At 40.6% G+C, this 17,446-nt stretch overlaps 1 protein-coding gene across 1 annotated transcript; it reads right to left on the bottom strand.

The window, feature by feature from the left end:
- Positions 1 to 438: 438 nt before the first annotated feature.
- LOC115974356 (stress-induced protein KIN2-like) lies at positions 439 to 1,204 on the bottom strand. Its single transcript, XM_031094679.1, has 3 exons — positions 1,122 to 1,204; positions 746 to 814; positions 439 to 623 (listed from the first exon to the last, which is right to left on the bottom strand). The coding sequence occupies exons 1-3, from the start codon at positions 1,176 to 1,178 to the stop codon at positions 549 to 551; spliced, it is 201 nt and encodes a 66-aa protein (XP_030950539.1). The 5' UTR covers positions 1,179 to 1,204; the 3' UTR covers positions 439 to 548.
- Between the last annotated feature and the right edge of the window lie 16,242 nt (positions 1,205 to 17,446).

Raw genomic sequence — 17,446 nt, 5'->3', positions numbered from 1 at the left:
AGGCTGTTGGAGATGCTACAGTGCTCTCTTCTTCCAGAGAGCCACTGTAGCAAATCTAAAAAAAAAAAAAATAGAGATAGAGAGGCTGTTGGAGATGCTACAGTGCTCTCTTCTTCCAGAGAGCCACTGTAACAATTTTAATTTACTTATTTATTTATTATTATTATTATTATTATTATTATTTATTTATTTTTTATTTTTTTCGTGTTTGCTCTCCAAATAAGGCTTTAGAGAGCCTATTGGAGATGCTCTTAGGTGACGAATGCTACTTTTTCACTATATGTCTTTGGCGACGAAAAGTGTTGTCACCGTAGTCTACTTTTGTTGTAATGGACAATAACTATTTTGATACAATACCAAAAGGTTAAGGACTAAATTGACACATTATCTATATCTTCCATTCAAAAGGACTAAATTAACACACTTGAAATGTTAAGGATCAAATTGACATTCAACCTAAAGGTTAAGGACCAAACATAAATTAAAATTTAATAAGCACAAAATTTATTTGGGCAGGCTTGCTCGATTGATGAGGTCCAATATGATTTTCATTTGTTTGCTCCAACTTTATCCTTAACAGCATCACAAGCCCCTTGTGCCTTATCCTTCATCTGCTGGCCAGCCTGCAATATATAGAACTCCATATGTAAGCAATTAACAATGATGTAGCGCAGTATTGCTTGAGATCGATGTATTTTGTTATGTTTATATGTAATTTTCTAACTTAGTAAAAGCTTTGTTGAACCTCTTGGCATGATTCCTTGGCAGATTGAGTAGCATTGCTTGCCTTGTCCGCCAAGTTGCCCGCCTTTTCCTAAACCAAAAAAGAACAACACATTATAATCAACATTTAAAATGTCAACGTGCATAGTTTTCATGCATGAAACATCCATCCATGCCTATGTAAATCCTTTTAGATGCAGTTTGCCTAAGAAGAACCGTATCATAGGCGTATCTTGGACATATTGGCATTTTAAATAAAAAAATCAGAGTACGCATACAGGAGTATCCCAGAGATATCCGGTACCGGATACAAATATATGAGCTAAACTGGAGTATCAGTGCTTACTAGATGTATGTTACTATGCTAATAGATGTAAATAGGATGGATAGAAACTCACCTGAACTTGGCCCTTGGCCTCGCCAGCTTGGTAACTTGCATTCTTGGATTTGTCCATCTTCAATTTCTGCTTGGAACACAGACACTAACAATGTAATTGAAGCTCTAAAATTCAACTTGGGAGATTCTACAAACAAATGTGAGGCAAAATTTATAGGATTTTCAAACAAATTCACTAATTGACACGTTTATGTTTTCTCAAATATGCTCACAGCATGTGTCATCATATTATTGAAGTTTGGCATTTTAATTTGGCCTTAGGACCAGGTGCTTCTTTTGATGATACGCACACTAACCATTCAATTCAAAGTTGGTTACGATTTTAGAGGGATATATATGAACTTGGCCTTGGCACTACTTGCAATGAATTTGCTACTCTAGAGTCTAGACTATCCTAGTGATAAAGTTTGCTTGTGGTAATTAAACTTTGTCCATTATTGAGAAATACATATAAATTTCGCATTTTTTGAGTCATATGATGTGATAAAAATAAATAATAATAAAAAGAGACCCTAAAAAATTCATAAGCACACACTATGCATATTCTTGCTCTACCAAGTAGTAAGCAAAAAATACTCATTATCAATCACACATTTGTGCAAATATTTCATGTCCAGATTTTATGTACAGATCTTAGTTTGCTCCATAGGTACGTAAAGCAACCCATCATCAACTAGCATCACATAAAAGATTAATAGTAACCTTAAAACTTTTAAGTAATTAAATGTTACCTCCACTTTCAGTGTCAAATTGTACATATAAACTGGGCCAGAATAGAGTCTTCCAGACTACATAGATCCAGTCTTAGGTCAGATGGGCTCAGGCCCAATCCATGGGCTTGATTGATTTGCACCCTTTAATAACTATGTTGTATTAATTTAAATTTTAATGCAGGTAAAACCCAAATTGATTAAAAGTCTTATAATAAGATGTGCATTATTTTCTATAGCCACAAACTTTTCTACAACAATTTTACAAAACTTCTAATGTAGTAAATTCTTATTGGTTTGCATTTGCGCTCACCACTTACATCACTTTTTTACTTACTAATAACCACTTACCATAATAGCAATTTGTAAAAACAAATTGTAATTCTTGCATTCTCCTCCTTTTAAAAGTTGTAAAAAAAATTTATAGATCTAAAATTTAAAACAAAATATACCATCCCAAAAAAATTAGCCCAAAAACAATAATTACCAATTGTAAAGCTAAAAACAATTAAGCTTAATTAACCAATTTTACCAAAAACAAACACCCGGCTCTTTAAAAAAATTTAAACAAAATAATCTTGTCCTTACCAGAAAGGAGATGCACATATAAAAAACAAAAACAAATAAAAAACCCTTTAACAATTAAGTACTAATTCTAGTGGCCAGAGCCGTTGCACACAATTTTGTTTATTTATTAAATCACTAAAATCCTTTAACCCTTCAATTCCCTTTAAAGACACAGTTCTCTCTCTCTCTCTCTCTGCTCTTGGTTTATCATTTCACGAAAACATCTTTGCATCAAGTCTCACCTCTTGTTATTCTATTTCTAATTCTCTTGTTATCCTATTTGTTTTCCAAGTACATATAGGTAAGTCCAAATCAATTTAATTTGGGTGTTGTGTGCAAGTTGGTAAATAAATCTACTAAATCTAAAGTCTCAAAGGAGAGTTGCAAACTGACCTACTACTATATACGTACAAAACCACAATAAATACCTTTTCATCCATTTATCTTGTTTCAACAAGCTCTTCGTTCTCAAGTCTTAAGGTATTTGTTCCTAGAACATATTGGAAAGTCCAATTTTAACATAAATTGTTGTTAAAGGGTCAATTTGCATCTCTCTCTACTTTGTTCATTCACATGGGCAACTAATAGCAGCCCACCATAATTCCATTGTGTAAGGAAGACCTATTTAGTAGGAGTTGAAACTAAGCCATCAAATTTATGGCCTTGTCTTCTTTTAGTTGCTTCGATCTCTATCCCGTCTCTCTCTCTCTCTCTCTCTCTCTCTCTCTCTCTCTCTCTCTCTCTCTCTCTCTCTCTCTACATATCTCTGTGTGTGTGTGTGAGAGAGAGAGAGTATAAGCTCTTATTGTAGAGAAACATCAATAGCAAAGAGAAAGATATATGTATCAGTATCATAAATAATTTGATGTGGTGAATGAATACTTGAGAAGAAGTAATTTAGATATAATATTACTCTCGTATTTCTTAATGAAGCTGTTTTATAAACTCTAAGGATTCTTATACATGATAGAGTAATATCCTTAAAGGACTCAAAATGGTGGTCTTGGTCAAACTTTGATTCTTTTAATGTTTTTTCCCTTGAATAATCACTTCATTAATATGAATCAAACAAAAGCTAGCAAGGTTCATACCTTCTCATTCTTCTTGTAAGGGAATTTGTTTAACACAAAGCTACATATATGGCTACTAGCTAATAAGTTATAAGTTTGAAACAAAAACATAACGGTTCTTCTAAGACCACAATTTTACCATAATTTGATGAAGTAGTCGACTATAAGACTTTCATATGATTCATCATTTTTTCTCTACTAATCATAGTTGAACACTTTAAAGTTGTGTCTGTGAGAGTGCTTTTTTCTTCAGTACCCTGGCCCAAGGATCCTGGGCCAAATAGTTATAGTTTGGTGGACTGTTGGTTCACCGTAGTTAAAGGGCTATTTAAGAACCAAGTGGCGCACAGGGCATGTTTCCTACAATACACATAAACTAGCAAAATAAGAATATTTGTATTGAATCAACAATGAAAACAGCAAAGGAGTGCAAAGTAATCAGGAAATACACAAAACAATTGTTAGGGATCCTCAAATTAATAAGAAATACTTCATTAGTTTTTCTTAATTATGGTTACAATGCACTCACTAAGACGTGATACGAGGTTCAAATAAGCTCAAAAATTACAGACTTTGATGGCTATCCAGGCCTCTAAGACTTGTAAAATTTGAACCCTTTTGAATCCAAGTATGTGCTATAGTTGCTGTTTTTGGGATACCGAGAGAAATTTCATTGTTTTCCCTTGAATTTGACAGAGTTCTCTTAATGGTTCCTTGTCGAGATTTTTTATTGCTTGCTCAAAAATTCCTCCTTTTTTGCCACCTGCTTTCCCCCCTTTTTATAGTGTTATTCTAGGGTCCCGGGGAACTATTGATTCCCCTATTTTGCTCCCTGGGTACCAGAGCCCGTTTTGTGCCCATCACCCAGAAGTTTGAGCCTTTCCCTGTTTCTCATATTTTCCTCCTTTTGGTGCTGTTTCTTTGAAAGCCCATGGCTAACTTTCCATTCCGGAGTGCGCTTGTTTCTAATTTCACATTTCTTATGGTTCAGCTTTTGGCTGTCTTTCCTCTTTGTCATTTTTCCCAAGTGAGCGGAATCCAACTCTACCGGTTCGAAGGTCTTTGCTGCTACTTCCTTTTTTATAGCTCCTTATTCTAGTTCCCCGAGGTACCGTTCCTTTGCATTGTGAGTGGTTACTCTAGGATTTCTGCTTTTCTTGCTGCATCTCTAGTGCTTAAGAAAGACATATCTGCCCTTCGTTTCTTGTGTTTTTTGGCGTTTTCTTTTAGCTATCTTAATCCTTTCTTAGCTGTGTTACACGTCTCGGGAATCTTGAGCCTTTGGCAACCTCTGGGGATCCCGACTCAGCTCTTTACACTGGTCTTTCTTCAATCTTCTGATCTTGGCCTTTTTTTCTTTTTCTTCCTTCTTTTCTCATAGGCTTTAAGGCTTGTCCCTTTATGGCATTTGGGCTTCAAGCCTTTTGGGCTTACCACCTCTTTTTAATTTCATTTTCTATGGCCCCTTGTGTTATTTTTTGGGCCTGGGTGTTGTGATTTTTTAGACCTCAACATTTAGCCCCCCGAGCTCGTGGGTTGCCTGAAGCCCACACGTGAGTTATTCAGGGTTTTAGTTTTCGTAGGATTTCCTTTTAAATATCACTAGGTTCCCTTTTTCCTTCTTCAGGATCTTGGCCTTCCCGCTGCTTTTGGGTATCCTAGTCTTTTTTGCATGTCGTGCTTCCTTATTTGCTTCCTTATTTTGTAATTTCCCCCATTTGCACAGGACGTGGCAGTTGAGTTTTGGAGTAAAAACTTCCTCCACCCAAACTACTAATTAATCTCTCCCTTAAAATTAAATTTTTTGGCAACTGGCGCGTCTTTCTATACATTGTCTTCTCCAATTGCTCTTTGTGTCTTTATTGCGGGCGCTTCATAATATCTCTTTGCTTCCCTGAATCTTCCACTCTTAGGTCTCTTTTCTCTCTTTCAATCAGTCTGCTACTCCATTTTCTTTTTCCATTCTTCCAATTCTCCCTACTTCTCATCATACCCATTGCTTTGATGGCTTCTTCTTCTTCTCGAAAAAGAAGAGAGCGCATTCCCAGCCCCTCTGAGGGTGAAGGCTTCTCTGATTCTGCATAGGGTGAGTCTCATGAGGTCACTGAGCGCCCAAACTTTCCCCTATGGGACCCCTGGTATACCCCTAGTCTATCTTTCCCTCAAGTGTCCCATGGTGAGGCCCCTCCATCCCCTCACGCTTGGGTATTCTCCGGTCAGGCGGGTTTCGCTGGTCCCGCTTAGGTTCCAGACCCTAGAGATATTTTTTGATCTTCAGATCAGGCAGGGACTTCGTGAGGTAGTTCCTATCTTCTTTGATTTTGCTCCTAGGAAGATCCAAGGTTGGTCCATCTGGGTGGATAGGGAACTCTCTGATGAGGAGTTCGTGAGTTGCTTGGAGTGTGATGGGATCCTGAAAGCAGTGGTGATTTCTAGGAATCTTGAGGGTTTCAGAGACGCTAAGGGTGTCAAGCATCTGGTATGCCGTTGGTGCCCTTCTCTTCACACTTTTTTCTTCTCTGTTGGTGAGCTGACAATCACCTTAGAGGACGTGGTCAACAACTTCTTTCTCCCGGTGTTTGGGGATGAGAATCCTTTTGATATTAATCTTTTTTAAGAGGATCTCGAGGTAGAAAACAAGTTATTTATCCATTTTGGTGGGCGCACTGCTTCTCTTGGTGGGAAGCCAGCTAGGATGGGGAGATGGGTTATGACCCTTTCGCATGAGAAAGATAAGGAAGTCAGGCTAGACGGTTTCCTAGTGTTCTGGCTTAGCAAGTTCCTGTTTAGTGAGTTCCCCGGGTACAGGCTCAAGTCTACTTTCTTCCCGTTGGCAATTAAGTTGGCCCAAGGCGCTTAGTATCCTTTAGCCCTCTTATTCTTGGGCCATGTCTATTCTCAACTGGACCAGCTTCATAGAGACGAAGCTGAAAGCGACTCTTGTTATGTAATCACTTCATCTCTTCACTATGCCATCCTTCAGATATTTATGTGAGATCATTCTTCAGCTACTTTAGCTAAGTGTAGAAATTTGAAGTTTGTGAAAGAAAAATTCCAGGGATCTCCTGATATAATTAAAGGTCTTTGTGGTAATTCAACTGATACTTTTCCTATCATCTTCCGCTGGATTAGTCTGAAAGGTGGCAGTCTCAACCTGGTTGAGTTTTTTGATCAGGCAAGACATTTACATTAGTGGTCTCCCCGGGAGTTCAGCCCTGGCTTTGCTTGTGATTCTGTGTTTTCTTCTTTTCTTACTTCTACAGGAAACACTTTTGATTTGTGCCGTGGTGATGAGGGTAGTTTAGCCTACCTAGCTTGTATTAGTCCTTCTTGGCTTCCCGTGCCCTCTTCAAGCAGCCCCAGGTATACTCATTACTCAACACACCGGGTACTCTGGGAATTCAGTTTTGATCAGGATATCCCCCTGGTGTTTAAAGACATAGTACCATCTTTTCCTTCTTTGGACCCTTTCCTGAGACTCCAAGCCTTCTCCTATTGGTTGTGGAGGAGCTCTCAGTTTGTAGTGCCCAATTCCCAGAGAGGAGTTTTTGCCTCCAATGGTTATGCTGGTTATTGGAGGAGAGTACAAAAATCTTTTGTTGACTATGTTGGTTTCGACACGATTAGGAAAGCCCCCAATCCTAGCATTTCTTCTGCTCCAACATCCAACAAGCGCCTATCCCTCCCTATTGCTGGAATTGTATCTACTGCTGTGAGTAGCAAGATAGGTTTTGTGGAATGGCATACTTCCAGGGGAGGTTGGGTGACTTATGCACAGGATTTTCCAGAAACTTGGTCAGGATGTGACCTTATCATTGGTACTTCTTTTGGGGTACCCATTAAGAGGGGGACAGTAGAGGCGATAGGTGTTGCCACTCCCGTAGGTAAAGGCAAAGAAAAAAAGGATTAAGCATGAAAAATTGAAAGAAGCTGAAGTTGAAGAAAGTGCAGAGGGCACAGAGGCTGGCCCCAAGGCAAAAAAGAGAAAGACAAGGAAATCCCAGAAGCAATTGGTGACTTCTGAGGAAAAAGAAGTTGGGCAACCTTTGGCTACAAGGACCCGGATGAAGACTAAGGTAGTGTCTTCTTTTTTCTAGGTTCCTTGACTTTTTTAGTCCATGGTCCTTTGGGATCCTCTGATTTTGTATCTCAGTCCCCCTTAGGACCCTCTAGGCGTACCCGTAGTAAACAAAAGACCATCAAAGAATCTGTAGAGAGAGAGAGAAGGGCAAGACCTCTTTCCTTCTTCTCTCTTTTATGTTTGTCATTGTTGTTGCAGCCCCTTCCCCCTTTTAGCTGATGAGTGGTTGTTTTCTTTGCAGTCCAAACACAAATCGGACACCAAGAAAGGTAGAAGTTAGTCATCTGGTGATGATGTGGTATGGCCTTTCCTTGTTCATGCCTCTTTCTGTTTGCTTTCATTCCCTTCTCTGGTACTGTGTGTTTATGACACCTCGTTACCTACACTTATTATTGCTTTTTTGTTTGTTTGTTTGTTTTTTTTTTTTTTTAAGTGGAAGTGCCTCCTCCCATGGTTGGTAAGACTCTGGAGGAGGAAACGATTGCAGCCCTCTCTGCTGCATTTCCAGGTATGGAAGAGGAGTCCCCTAGTGGTGGCATAGTTGAGGTTGGGCAACTAATGTAGGGTGTCTAAGCTACCCAGGATCCTGAGGCTTCCCAACTTCCTGCATCCCAAGGTCCTTAGCTCGAGCAGACTCCCAGTCCCATCAAAATTCTGTTCCCTCAAACGGTGTTAAGTACAGAAACTTTGGGAGGTGCGTCCTCGTCCAAACAAATGGGTGAGCCTTATTTTCCTTTATAATAGTGTTTAACTCTATTTCTCTTTTGTCCCCTTTCTCTCTCTTCCCCCTTTTGAGTTATTTCTTTCCTTTCTCTTTTTAGGTCAAGCTAGTGTAAGGTATGTTCCTAGCGCTGCCTCTTCTTTGGAATCAGAGGATTCTGAAGGTGGGTGTAGATCATTCTTACTGTGTTTCCTTTTTCTTTCCTTCTTTTTATGCCTTTCCCATGTCTTCTTCTTCTATGGCGAAGCCCCCTACGTCTCTACCTTCTTTTAGCCGTTTTACTAAGGTTTCCTCACCCTTTCTTCAACTCGCTATGTGTCTTTTCTCAGAGTCTTCTAAGAAGCCAGAGGAGCAAGAGGAGGAGGTTTCACCCGAGAAGGCCAATACTGGTTTCCCCTTTTCCTCTTTTTTATTTATTTATTTTTTTTGCCACCTTTTTTTTTTAACTAAGTTTGTTTCCCTTTTTGTTTTTGGTGAGTGTTGATATAGGTGTTAGGGATTCTGAGTTTGTGGTTCCTGAGAGGGTTGTGGAATCCATTCAGGTTGCTGATCTTCAAACTACCCAAAAGGCTAAAGGTTCCCCAGCTCCTGTAGGTAGGGATACAACAATGGGGGACACTCCGGGAGTAGCTGCTTCAGACCCTGATTCAAAGCTTTCCATCTTCCTAGCCTGTTTTGACCTGGAGTTCAACAACCTCCCTACTAGCCAATTCCATTCCTTTGGGTCTTCTTATAGCAGTTTTTTGCATTTTCCTGTGCTTGTGGAGGATCTGCTGTTGTTAGAAAGGTTGCTCAAGAGTCATGGAGACTTTACCAGTGGTTTTAGGGGAGGTGTTTTTCTAGGAAACATCCTGATGGAGCTGCTGTGTGTCGTGCTGATTTCCTTGAGAGATTCTTCTATAAACTTCTTATCTGAAGAGAAGCTTTTGGAGTGGAGGGGAGTGGTATAGGATCTTTTAGAGGCCAGGTTCAACCTGTCCTTCTTGTTGGAGCATTTGCATCTACTGGCCCACATGCTATTCCAAAGGTAGGCTTCGAGGAGTATAGATACTGAAATTGCTGCTGCTGAGGAAGCTCTAGCTCGTGCTCACAAGGTCTTGCAAGATTTGAAGGTTAAAAGGCAGAGGATTCTCTCTTCTTCAGCTGTCCCTACTATTTCCTCAGATGGTTCCTTGTTGGCCGACCTTATTCCCTAGCTTTTCCCCTCTCCCTTTTTTTTAGCTGGTTTAGATGTGTATAAACAATTTGGGGTTGTATAAGTTTCTATTTTTTCTTCTACTTGAACACTACTCCTGTTCTATTCTTTTTTTTTTTTTTTTTGCATAGATCTGTATTTGTGTTTCAAGGCTACTCCTAAGTGTTTGTGTTTCAAGACTGCTCTAGTTTTTCTTAATAGCATGTTTTTTTTTTTTTCCTTTTTTTTTTTTTTTTAACTGAGTCCTGGGCCATGGTTCCTACAAGTTTTACTGTAGGTCCTAGATCAAGTACCCTGGTGGTTGTTTTGTTGTGCAAGTATTGAACTGGGTACATTAGGTGCTTTTTTTTTTAGTTCCAATTCATGAACTTGACAGGTCCCCTTTTTGTCAAGTGCTGGGCTAGGTATCCTGAGCACTTACTTTTGCCTGTGATCCTAAACCATGCATTTGAAATCATCTGTGAGGTGGGTCCTGGGTCATGTGTCAAAAGGTTTTTTCTTTTTTTTTTTTTTTCTTTTTTTTTTTTTTTTTTTTTTTTTTTTTTTTTTGTCTTGGCCCAGATATCCTCCCTCAATTCTGTCCAGACTTGGACTTTGCAATATTTAGAACCTAAAGGCTGAAGGGAAAAAAAAAGATTTCATTGAATTAAAATACGATTACCATTTAAGGAACACAGAAGAAGTCATCAAAGATAGTAAGGATCACAGAGTGTCCTTCTATCATGGGTTCCTGAACAAAATCACTTAAACAAGAATTCATAACAAAAGCAAAGAAATGATGAAAAACACTTAGCGAGTTGGAGAGTTGGCAAAAGGATCTTGGCGTACTGAGACCCCTTCTTTCTCATACATAGTACTGTTTCAGCCACTTCCCATTTATAGGTTCTGTCAGGACTGTCCCATCTTCCTTTGTAAGGTAGTAATACCCACTTTTATGAGCTTTTTTGATGATGTAGGGTCCTTTCCATTTTGGGGCGAATTTGGAGGGTCTTGAGAGGTTCCTCCTTACGTGTTCTGCTGTCTTTAGTACCAGCTACCCTTCAGTGAAAGCCTTTAGGCATACTGCTTGTGCATATGCTTTAGTCATTCTTTGTTGGTACCTCTGCCTTCTCTTCTTGGCTAGTTCTCTTTCTTCCTCTATCCCTTCCAGATCTGCCAATCTCCTTTCATTGTTTGTGTCCTCGGTTTCCTCCTGGCTTTCTTCAAGTACTACTCTTGGTGTAGGAACAACTAATTCCATAGGACTAATAGCTTCTGTTTCATAGATTAGGGAAAACGGTGAGAATCCCGTGGCTATTTTTACAGAGCTCCTACATGCCCAAAGTACATCTGCCAAATGGTCACTCCATTTTCCTCCATACTCATGCTTCATCTTTTTAAGGATTTTCAGCATCACCCTATTAGTGGCCTCAGCCTGGCCGTTTTCTTATGGGTAGTATGGGATAGACCTTCTATGCTTAATGTAATATGCCTCAGTCAACCCCTTCATGTCTTTGTTTATGAACGGGGTCCCGTTGTCACTGATCAATCTCGTAGAGATCCCGAACCTTGTAATGATATGTTCTCGAATGAAGTTTGCTACGACTGCTCTAGTGGCTTTTTTCAAAGGGATGGCCTCTACCCATTTTATAAAGTACTCCGGGGCTACTAAAATCCATATGTAACCATTGGATGGGGGGTTTATAGGCCCTATGAGATCAAGCCCCCAAGTGTGGAAAGGTCATGGTGTTGTCATATCCTGTAACACATTTGGGTGAGTATGGATCGCATCTCCAAGGACTTGATAGGCGTGGCAGGTTTTGACTAGTTCCTCGGAGTCCCTTTTCATTGTTGGCCAGTAGTATCCCAATAGTATTAACTGTTTATAGAGCCTTCTTTTTCCTAGGTGACTTCCACAATCACCGGATTGGACCTCCCTGACTATTTCTCTGGCTTCCCTTAGCCCAGGCATCTTAGGGGATCCCCACTGTATCCCCTTTTGAATAGGATCCCGTTTTGCAAGAAGTACCTGTCTGCAAGTTTCTTGAGCTGGTCGGCTAGCGTCCTGTCAGTAGGTAGGATCCCTTGAGCCAAGTATTCCATGAAAGAAATTCTCCAATCTTCTGTAACAAATACAACGTAGCTTTCTTCTTTGTCTATCGAGAGCTGACATTCTTGACATTTTTCCTGTATAGTTGCTGCCTGTTTGTTCATATTTGGCCAGTAGTATCCCATGCGTTGCATTCTTCTATATAGGCTAATCTTTTCTGCAATTCCGCAGGCTTGGGTATGTAATTCTTCTAACCTCAATTTTCCTTCCTTCTCGTTGATACACCTAAAATAGGATCCCTTCAGGCAACCTCTTGTACAGTTCCCCGTCTATCAGAGTGTAATCCCTCAGCTCTTTGATACTCCCTTCGAGTCCTACCTCTTTCATTTTTTCTTTGACTTCACTCCTCCAATCCCACTGCTTGGACTCTCCAGGATACATCTTTTGGAGGATCCTTATGATAGAATGTTCTTGCTTTCCTATCCTTATCAGCGTGTCCCTTCCTTTGAATGATACTTGGGATCCCAGGGTGGCGAATGCATCAGCAAACCTGTTCTCACTCCTTTGAGTGTACTCTATACTAAAGGTCTGGAATTCCTGCTCCAGCCTTTATGCCTAAGTCTCAATTTGACCACAATATCATCCACGTAGTCTTCCATCTCCTCATGCATCATGTCATGGAAGAGAGCTGTCATGGTTCGTTGGTATGTGGCCCCTATATTTTTGAGGCCAAAGGGCATTACAGTGTAATAAAAATTTCCGATTGGAGTTCTGAATGCCGTTTTCTCTGCATCCTTGGCAGCCATGCGAATTTGGTTGTACCCGCTATACCGATCCATAAATGAGAACATAGAGCTTCCTACAGCTGAATCTACAAGGAGGTCAATATTGGGCAGAGGGAACTCATCTTTTGGGCATGCCTTGTTCAGATTGCGAAAGTCCACGCAGCAACGGATTTAACCATTCTTCTTTTTCACAGGTACTATGTTAGAAAGCCACTTGGGGTGTTGGATGGGTTTGATAAAACCAACTGTCAACAGCTTCTTGACTTCTTGAATTATCTGAGCTTCTACCTTAGTGTAAAAGACCCTAACTGGCTGGACTACTGGTCTGACTCCTGGGTCCACGTTAAGAGAATGAACCACCAATCCTAGGTTTAGGCCAGGTATTTCATCATAGGTCCATGCGAACACGTCCCTGTATTTCTAGAGTAAGGCCACTAATTGCTCCCTTTCTTGTGCCGTCAGCTGACTACTAATAAAAACAAGCATTTGGGATCCTAGCTCGGCTCCCAAGTTTATTTCCCTTAATTCTTCCTCCTGTTGAATCTGGGCTTCCTTAACTGGTTCCTCTAGGATCTCCTTTTGGGCCATCATGTAATCTAGTGGTTCGGGACCTTTCTGTGTGATACATTCAGGTCCAGCGCACCTTCACAAGTGATAAATTAACCTTCCCCCCGAGTTCTCGCACCACCATGCACTCTCGGGATCCTGAGGAGCTAAGCTCCCGCTTCTACCTTTTCCTTTTCAAAAGGTTTTTCAGGTCACAGGCGCCCCCTCCTCCTTCTTCTTCTTCTTCCAAGATAGGTGCCCCTAGGGTCCCCAGCGTGGGGCTCTCATCATCTGGTTCTAACTCGTCATAAAACATTGTTTCTGCAAAGTTCACTTCTCCTTGGCTGAAAAGGTAACAGTTGGCAGGGATCTTTACGGGCCTTTCGTTCAATCTCCCTTTAATACATTGATGGTACTTGGATGGAATAAAGCAGTGTTTAAGGAGCCACGGGCGTCCCAATAGTGCATGGTAAGACACCTCTGCATTAATTACATGAAACCTTGTCAAGGCCACTATTGGTCCTACTCTTAAGGCCAGCTATACATACCCTTTAGTTGATTCTACCGACCCTCCAAATCCTATTATTTCCATGGGAGCCCCCAGGATCCTTCTGTTAACCAGGCCCACGGCTTCCAGGGTACTCAAGGCTATAAGGTTGAGTGATGCCCCTGTGTCCACCAATGCTCTTCTGATTTGGACACCATTTATGGTGGCCATTAGATAAAGGGGTCTACGGTGGTCTAGATGCTCAACCTCCATATCTTCATCAGTGAAGGTTATTGCATTAATTGTCTCCAAGAAAGCTCGACTAGCATGTGGTTCTGCTGTGAAACATTCTATTCCCGAATCTGCTGCTATACTCATGAGAGACTCTGTGGCCACCCTTCTTGCTTCTGGTCCAAATCCCAGCAGGTTGAATAGTGACCTAAACTTGGGATTCTTCTGAAGGGTCCTGACTGTGCTTGGGTGGAAGGATCCTTCAGATTCTTCTGCTTATACTGGGTTCCCATGGATTACTACAGCTACCACCTCCTTCCCTTTGTGGTTGGGCAGGGGGTTCCTTTGCACTTTTGGCTCCTTTTGAGTGAGCTCCAGGGTTCCTTCTTTTAGCTTTTGGTGAAAGAGCCTACGGAGGGTCCAACAATCCTTGGTGGAATGCTTGATGTAATTATGGATCCTGCAAAACAAAGGGTTCTTCCTTTCTTCCTCAGTTGGTGGCCTGGACACAGTAAATAGCCTAACAACTCCATCCCTGATCCATTTATCCAGGACATGGTTTAACTCCTTTGCAGTACATGGGATCACCGGTGGCTCCTCGAACACCTTCCCGTCAGGCCTCTTCCTGTTCTCTCCCATTGATGCTATCATGGCTTGGGATATTGGCATCATTTTTGTCCTCATAGTTTGTGTTGTCCTTCTAGTTCTCTATAACAGGTCAGCAAACTGTGCGATGCATAGATTTTCGAGGTTGAGTTTGTAATCGAAAAGTATGTTGGATATGCAAGTTTCTACTAGTTCTTTTCTTCGTGGTCCCTATAACAGTCTAGGGATACATCTTCAAACCTCTTAATGAACTGGACAGGATCCTCCCCAGGCCTCTACCTTGCCATTTGAATGCTTTGGAAAGTGATCTTGTCCTCACCAGGGTAATACTTCGCACAAAATCTCTCCATCATTTCATCCTAGGTTTTAATGGACCTAGGTCTCAGCGTGGTGTACCAAGTATATGCTCTATCCACTAAGGATTTCGCAAATTCTCTTAGACACAGTTCTCAGTCTCCTACGTAGAGACCCATAGTGTGAATGAACCTACTCACGTGCTCCACGACACTTCCATTTCTTTCATCGAAAGGATGGAACTTTGGGGGTTCGTACCCTTTGGGGTATGGCTTGCCAAGGAGTTCTGGTGGAAATGGGGGATCTCGAGAGAATTGCTTGGGAATCCCCGAAAGTTTTTCCCTTTCTTGCTCTAGGAGGGCACTGACATCTGCCAGTGTTAAGTACTGGGGGTTGGCTCTCCCTCCCACTACTGACCCTCCTTCTGGTTAGGTTCTGTCTTGGTTGCCCACAGAGGGTACATTATTTCTGATTTCCTGTGTCTTTCCTTCTTTGAGAAGGTGAACTTCTTGCTTCAAATCCTTCAACATCCTTGCCATTCGAGCTATGGGGTCTGGCTCCTGCCTTGTGTGCCTTTGTTCTGACACGACCTCCTGCTCCATCAAGGGCACCTCGCCCCTCTATTTGGAAGCTACTTCATTTTCTCTCGTAGGCTCAGAGGCCGCAGGTGGCATATTAGTACCTTCGCTGTTCCTTTATCTTGGAGGCATGCTCTGCGAAGGGATTGCTTCTTCCCTCTTCTTTACCCAGTCCCCAGTGGAGTCGCCAAAATGTGAGAGTGTTTTTTTCTTCAACACACTAGCCCAAGGATCCTGGGCCAAATAGTTGTAGTTTGGTGGACTGGGCTTGGTTCACCATAGCTAAAGGGCTGTTTAAGAACCAAGTGGCACACAGGGCATGTTTCCTACAATACACATAAACGAGAATATTTGTATTGAATCAACAATGAAAACAGCAAAGGAGTGCAAAGTAATCAGGAAATACACAAAACAATTGTTAGGGATCCTCAAATTAATAAGAACTTCATTAGTTTTTCTTAATTATGGTTACAATGCGCTCACTAAGACGTGATACGAGGTTCAAATAAGCTCAAAAATTACAGACTTTGATAGCTATTCAGGCCTCTAAGACTTGTAAAATTTGAACCCTTTTGAATCCAAGTATGTGCTATAGTGGCTGTTTCTAGGATACCAGGAGATATTTCACTATTTTTCCCTTGAATTTGACCGAGTTCTCTTAATGGTTCCTTGTCGAGATTTTTTATTGCTTGCTCAAAAATTCCTCCTTTTTTGCCGGCTGCTTTCCCCCCTTTTTAAAGTGTTATTCTAGGGTCCCGGGGAACTATTGATTCCCCTGTTTTACTCCCTGGGTACCAAAGCCCTTTTTGTGCCCATCACTTAGAAGGTTGAGCCTTTTCCTGTTTCTCATATTTTCCTCCTTTTGGTGCTTTTTCTTTGAAAGCCCATGGCTGACTTTCCATTCTGGAGTGCGCTTGTTCCTAATTTCACTTTTCTTATGGTTTAGCTTTTTGCCGTCCTTCCTCTTTGTCATTTTTCCCAAGTGAGCGGAATCCAACTCTACTGGTTCGAAGGTCTTTGCTGCTATTTCCTTTCTTATAGCTCCTTATTCTAGTTCCCCGAGGTACCGTTCCTTTGCATTGTGAGTGGTTACTCTAGGCTTTCTGCTTTTCTTGCTGCATCTCTGGTGCTTGAGAAGGACATATCTGCCCTTCGTTTCTTGTGTTTTTTGGTGTTTCCTTTGAGCTGTCTTAATCTTGTCTTAGCTGTGCTACACGTCTCGGGGATCCCGAGCCTTTTGCAGCCTCTGGGGATCCCGACTCAGCTCTTTACACTGGACTTTCTTCAATCTTCTGGTTTGGGCCTTTTTTCCTTTTTCTTCCTTCTTTTCTCATAGGCTTTAAGGCTTGTCCCTTTATGGCTTTTGGGCTTACCACCTCTTTTTAATTTCATTTTCTATGGACCCTTGTGTTATTTCTTTGGGCCTGGGTGTTGTGATTTTTCAAACCTCAACAGTGTCCAAATGCTTTCTAAAAACAAAATCCACGCACAACAAAAAAAGAAAAAAAATAATAAAATCAGTTATAATTATCTTGGTTTCTTCCATGAACCTTTGAATAGACCAATTAACTTCCAACGTATTTCTCTTGATAGCTCTCATCACATTCAAGGCATATCTCCCTCTAAAATAACATAGTTGAGGTTATTTTCTTGATGTTTATCTTTTTCTAATTAACATTAATGCTTAAGATTAATTAATTATTTATTTCTATATTTTTTTTGAGATATATTTTAGAACATCTTAGCGGCATTAACTTGGTGGTAATACACATGTTTTTGCCAAACACATACCTAGTTTGAATCTTAGCGCTAACTTGAACCATTACAATTTTATTGTTTTGAATTTGAAGTTTTATTTTTTTTGCAGGGTCCATACATAGAAAAGCCCACAAACCCAATCAAAAAAAAAAAAAAAGAATCCTTAACTTATCTCCAGAATTTCTTTCCTTTGATGTTGGTGATAAAGGACACAGTTTCCCCTCTCCATGTGCCTTTCTCTTTGTTCGTAGTCTCTGCCATCTCTCGCCTCTAAATCTCAGTAGGTCTCATCATTTTCCTTCTTTTTTCCATCTAGCTTTTTATTATTTCTGTTTGGTCCCTTTATTGCTAAATTTTTTTGTTATTGGTTTTCTTTTGGCATCGCAGGGTTGCTAGGAACACAACCCAGCAATTCTTGTATTATTCCTTTTGGTTCCTAGCAGGTGAGAGAATAAGTAATTGTATATACTTAAACTATGAAACTACTATGATTATCTATGCTGCGATGTTGGTTAATGATTTTATTGATCCCCTCTTTGTGAAGTGTTCCATCATGTAATGCAAATTCATGAATTTTATTCCTAAATTATAAATAAGTAAATTTGTTCAGTAGTAAAAATAGTGTTGGTTTATTGCTTATTTATTTATTTATAGTGGGATAGGGGTGA

Source organism: Quercus lobata, chromosome 2 (genome assembly GCF_001633185.2).
Source record: "Quercus lobata isolate SW786 chromosome 2, ValleyOak3.0 Primary Assembly, whole genome shotgun sequence".
Classification (NCBI taxonomy): domain Eukaryota; kingdom Viridiplantae; phylum Streptophyta; class Magnoliopsida; order Fagales; family Fagaceae; genus Quercus; species Quercus lobata.
This window is presented reverse-complemented; position numbering and strand designations above follow the sequence as displayed.

Excerpts from the sequence above, each read along its gene's own strand:
- LOC115974356 (XM_031094679.1), bottom strand. The coding sequence starts at position 1,178 with ATGGACAAATCCAAGAATGCAAGTTACCAAGCTGGCGAGGCCAAGGGC. Across the intron at positions 815-1,121 it reads AGGCCAAGGGCCAAGTTCAG|GAAAAGGCGGGCAACTTGGC; the intron begins GTGAGTTTCTAT and ends TTTTTGGTTTAG. Across the intron at positions 624-745 it reads CCAAGGAATCATGCCAAGAG|GCTGGCCAGCAGATGAAGGA; the intron begins GTTCAACAAAGC and ends TATATATTGCAG.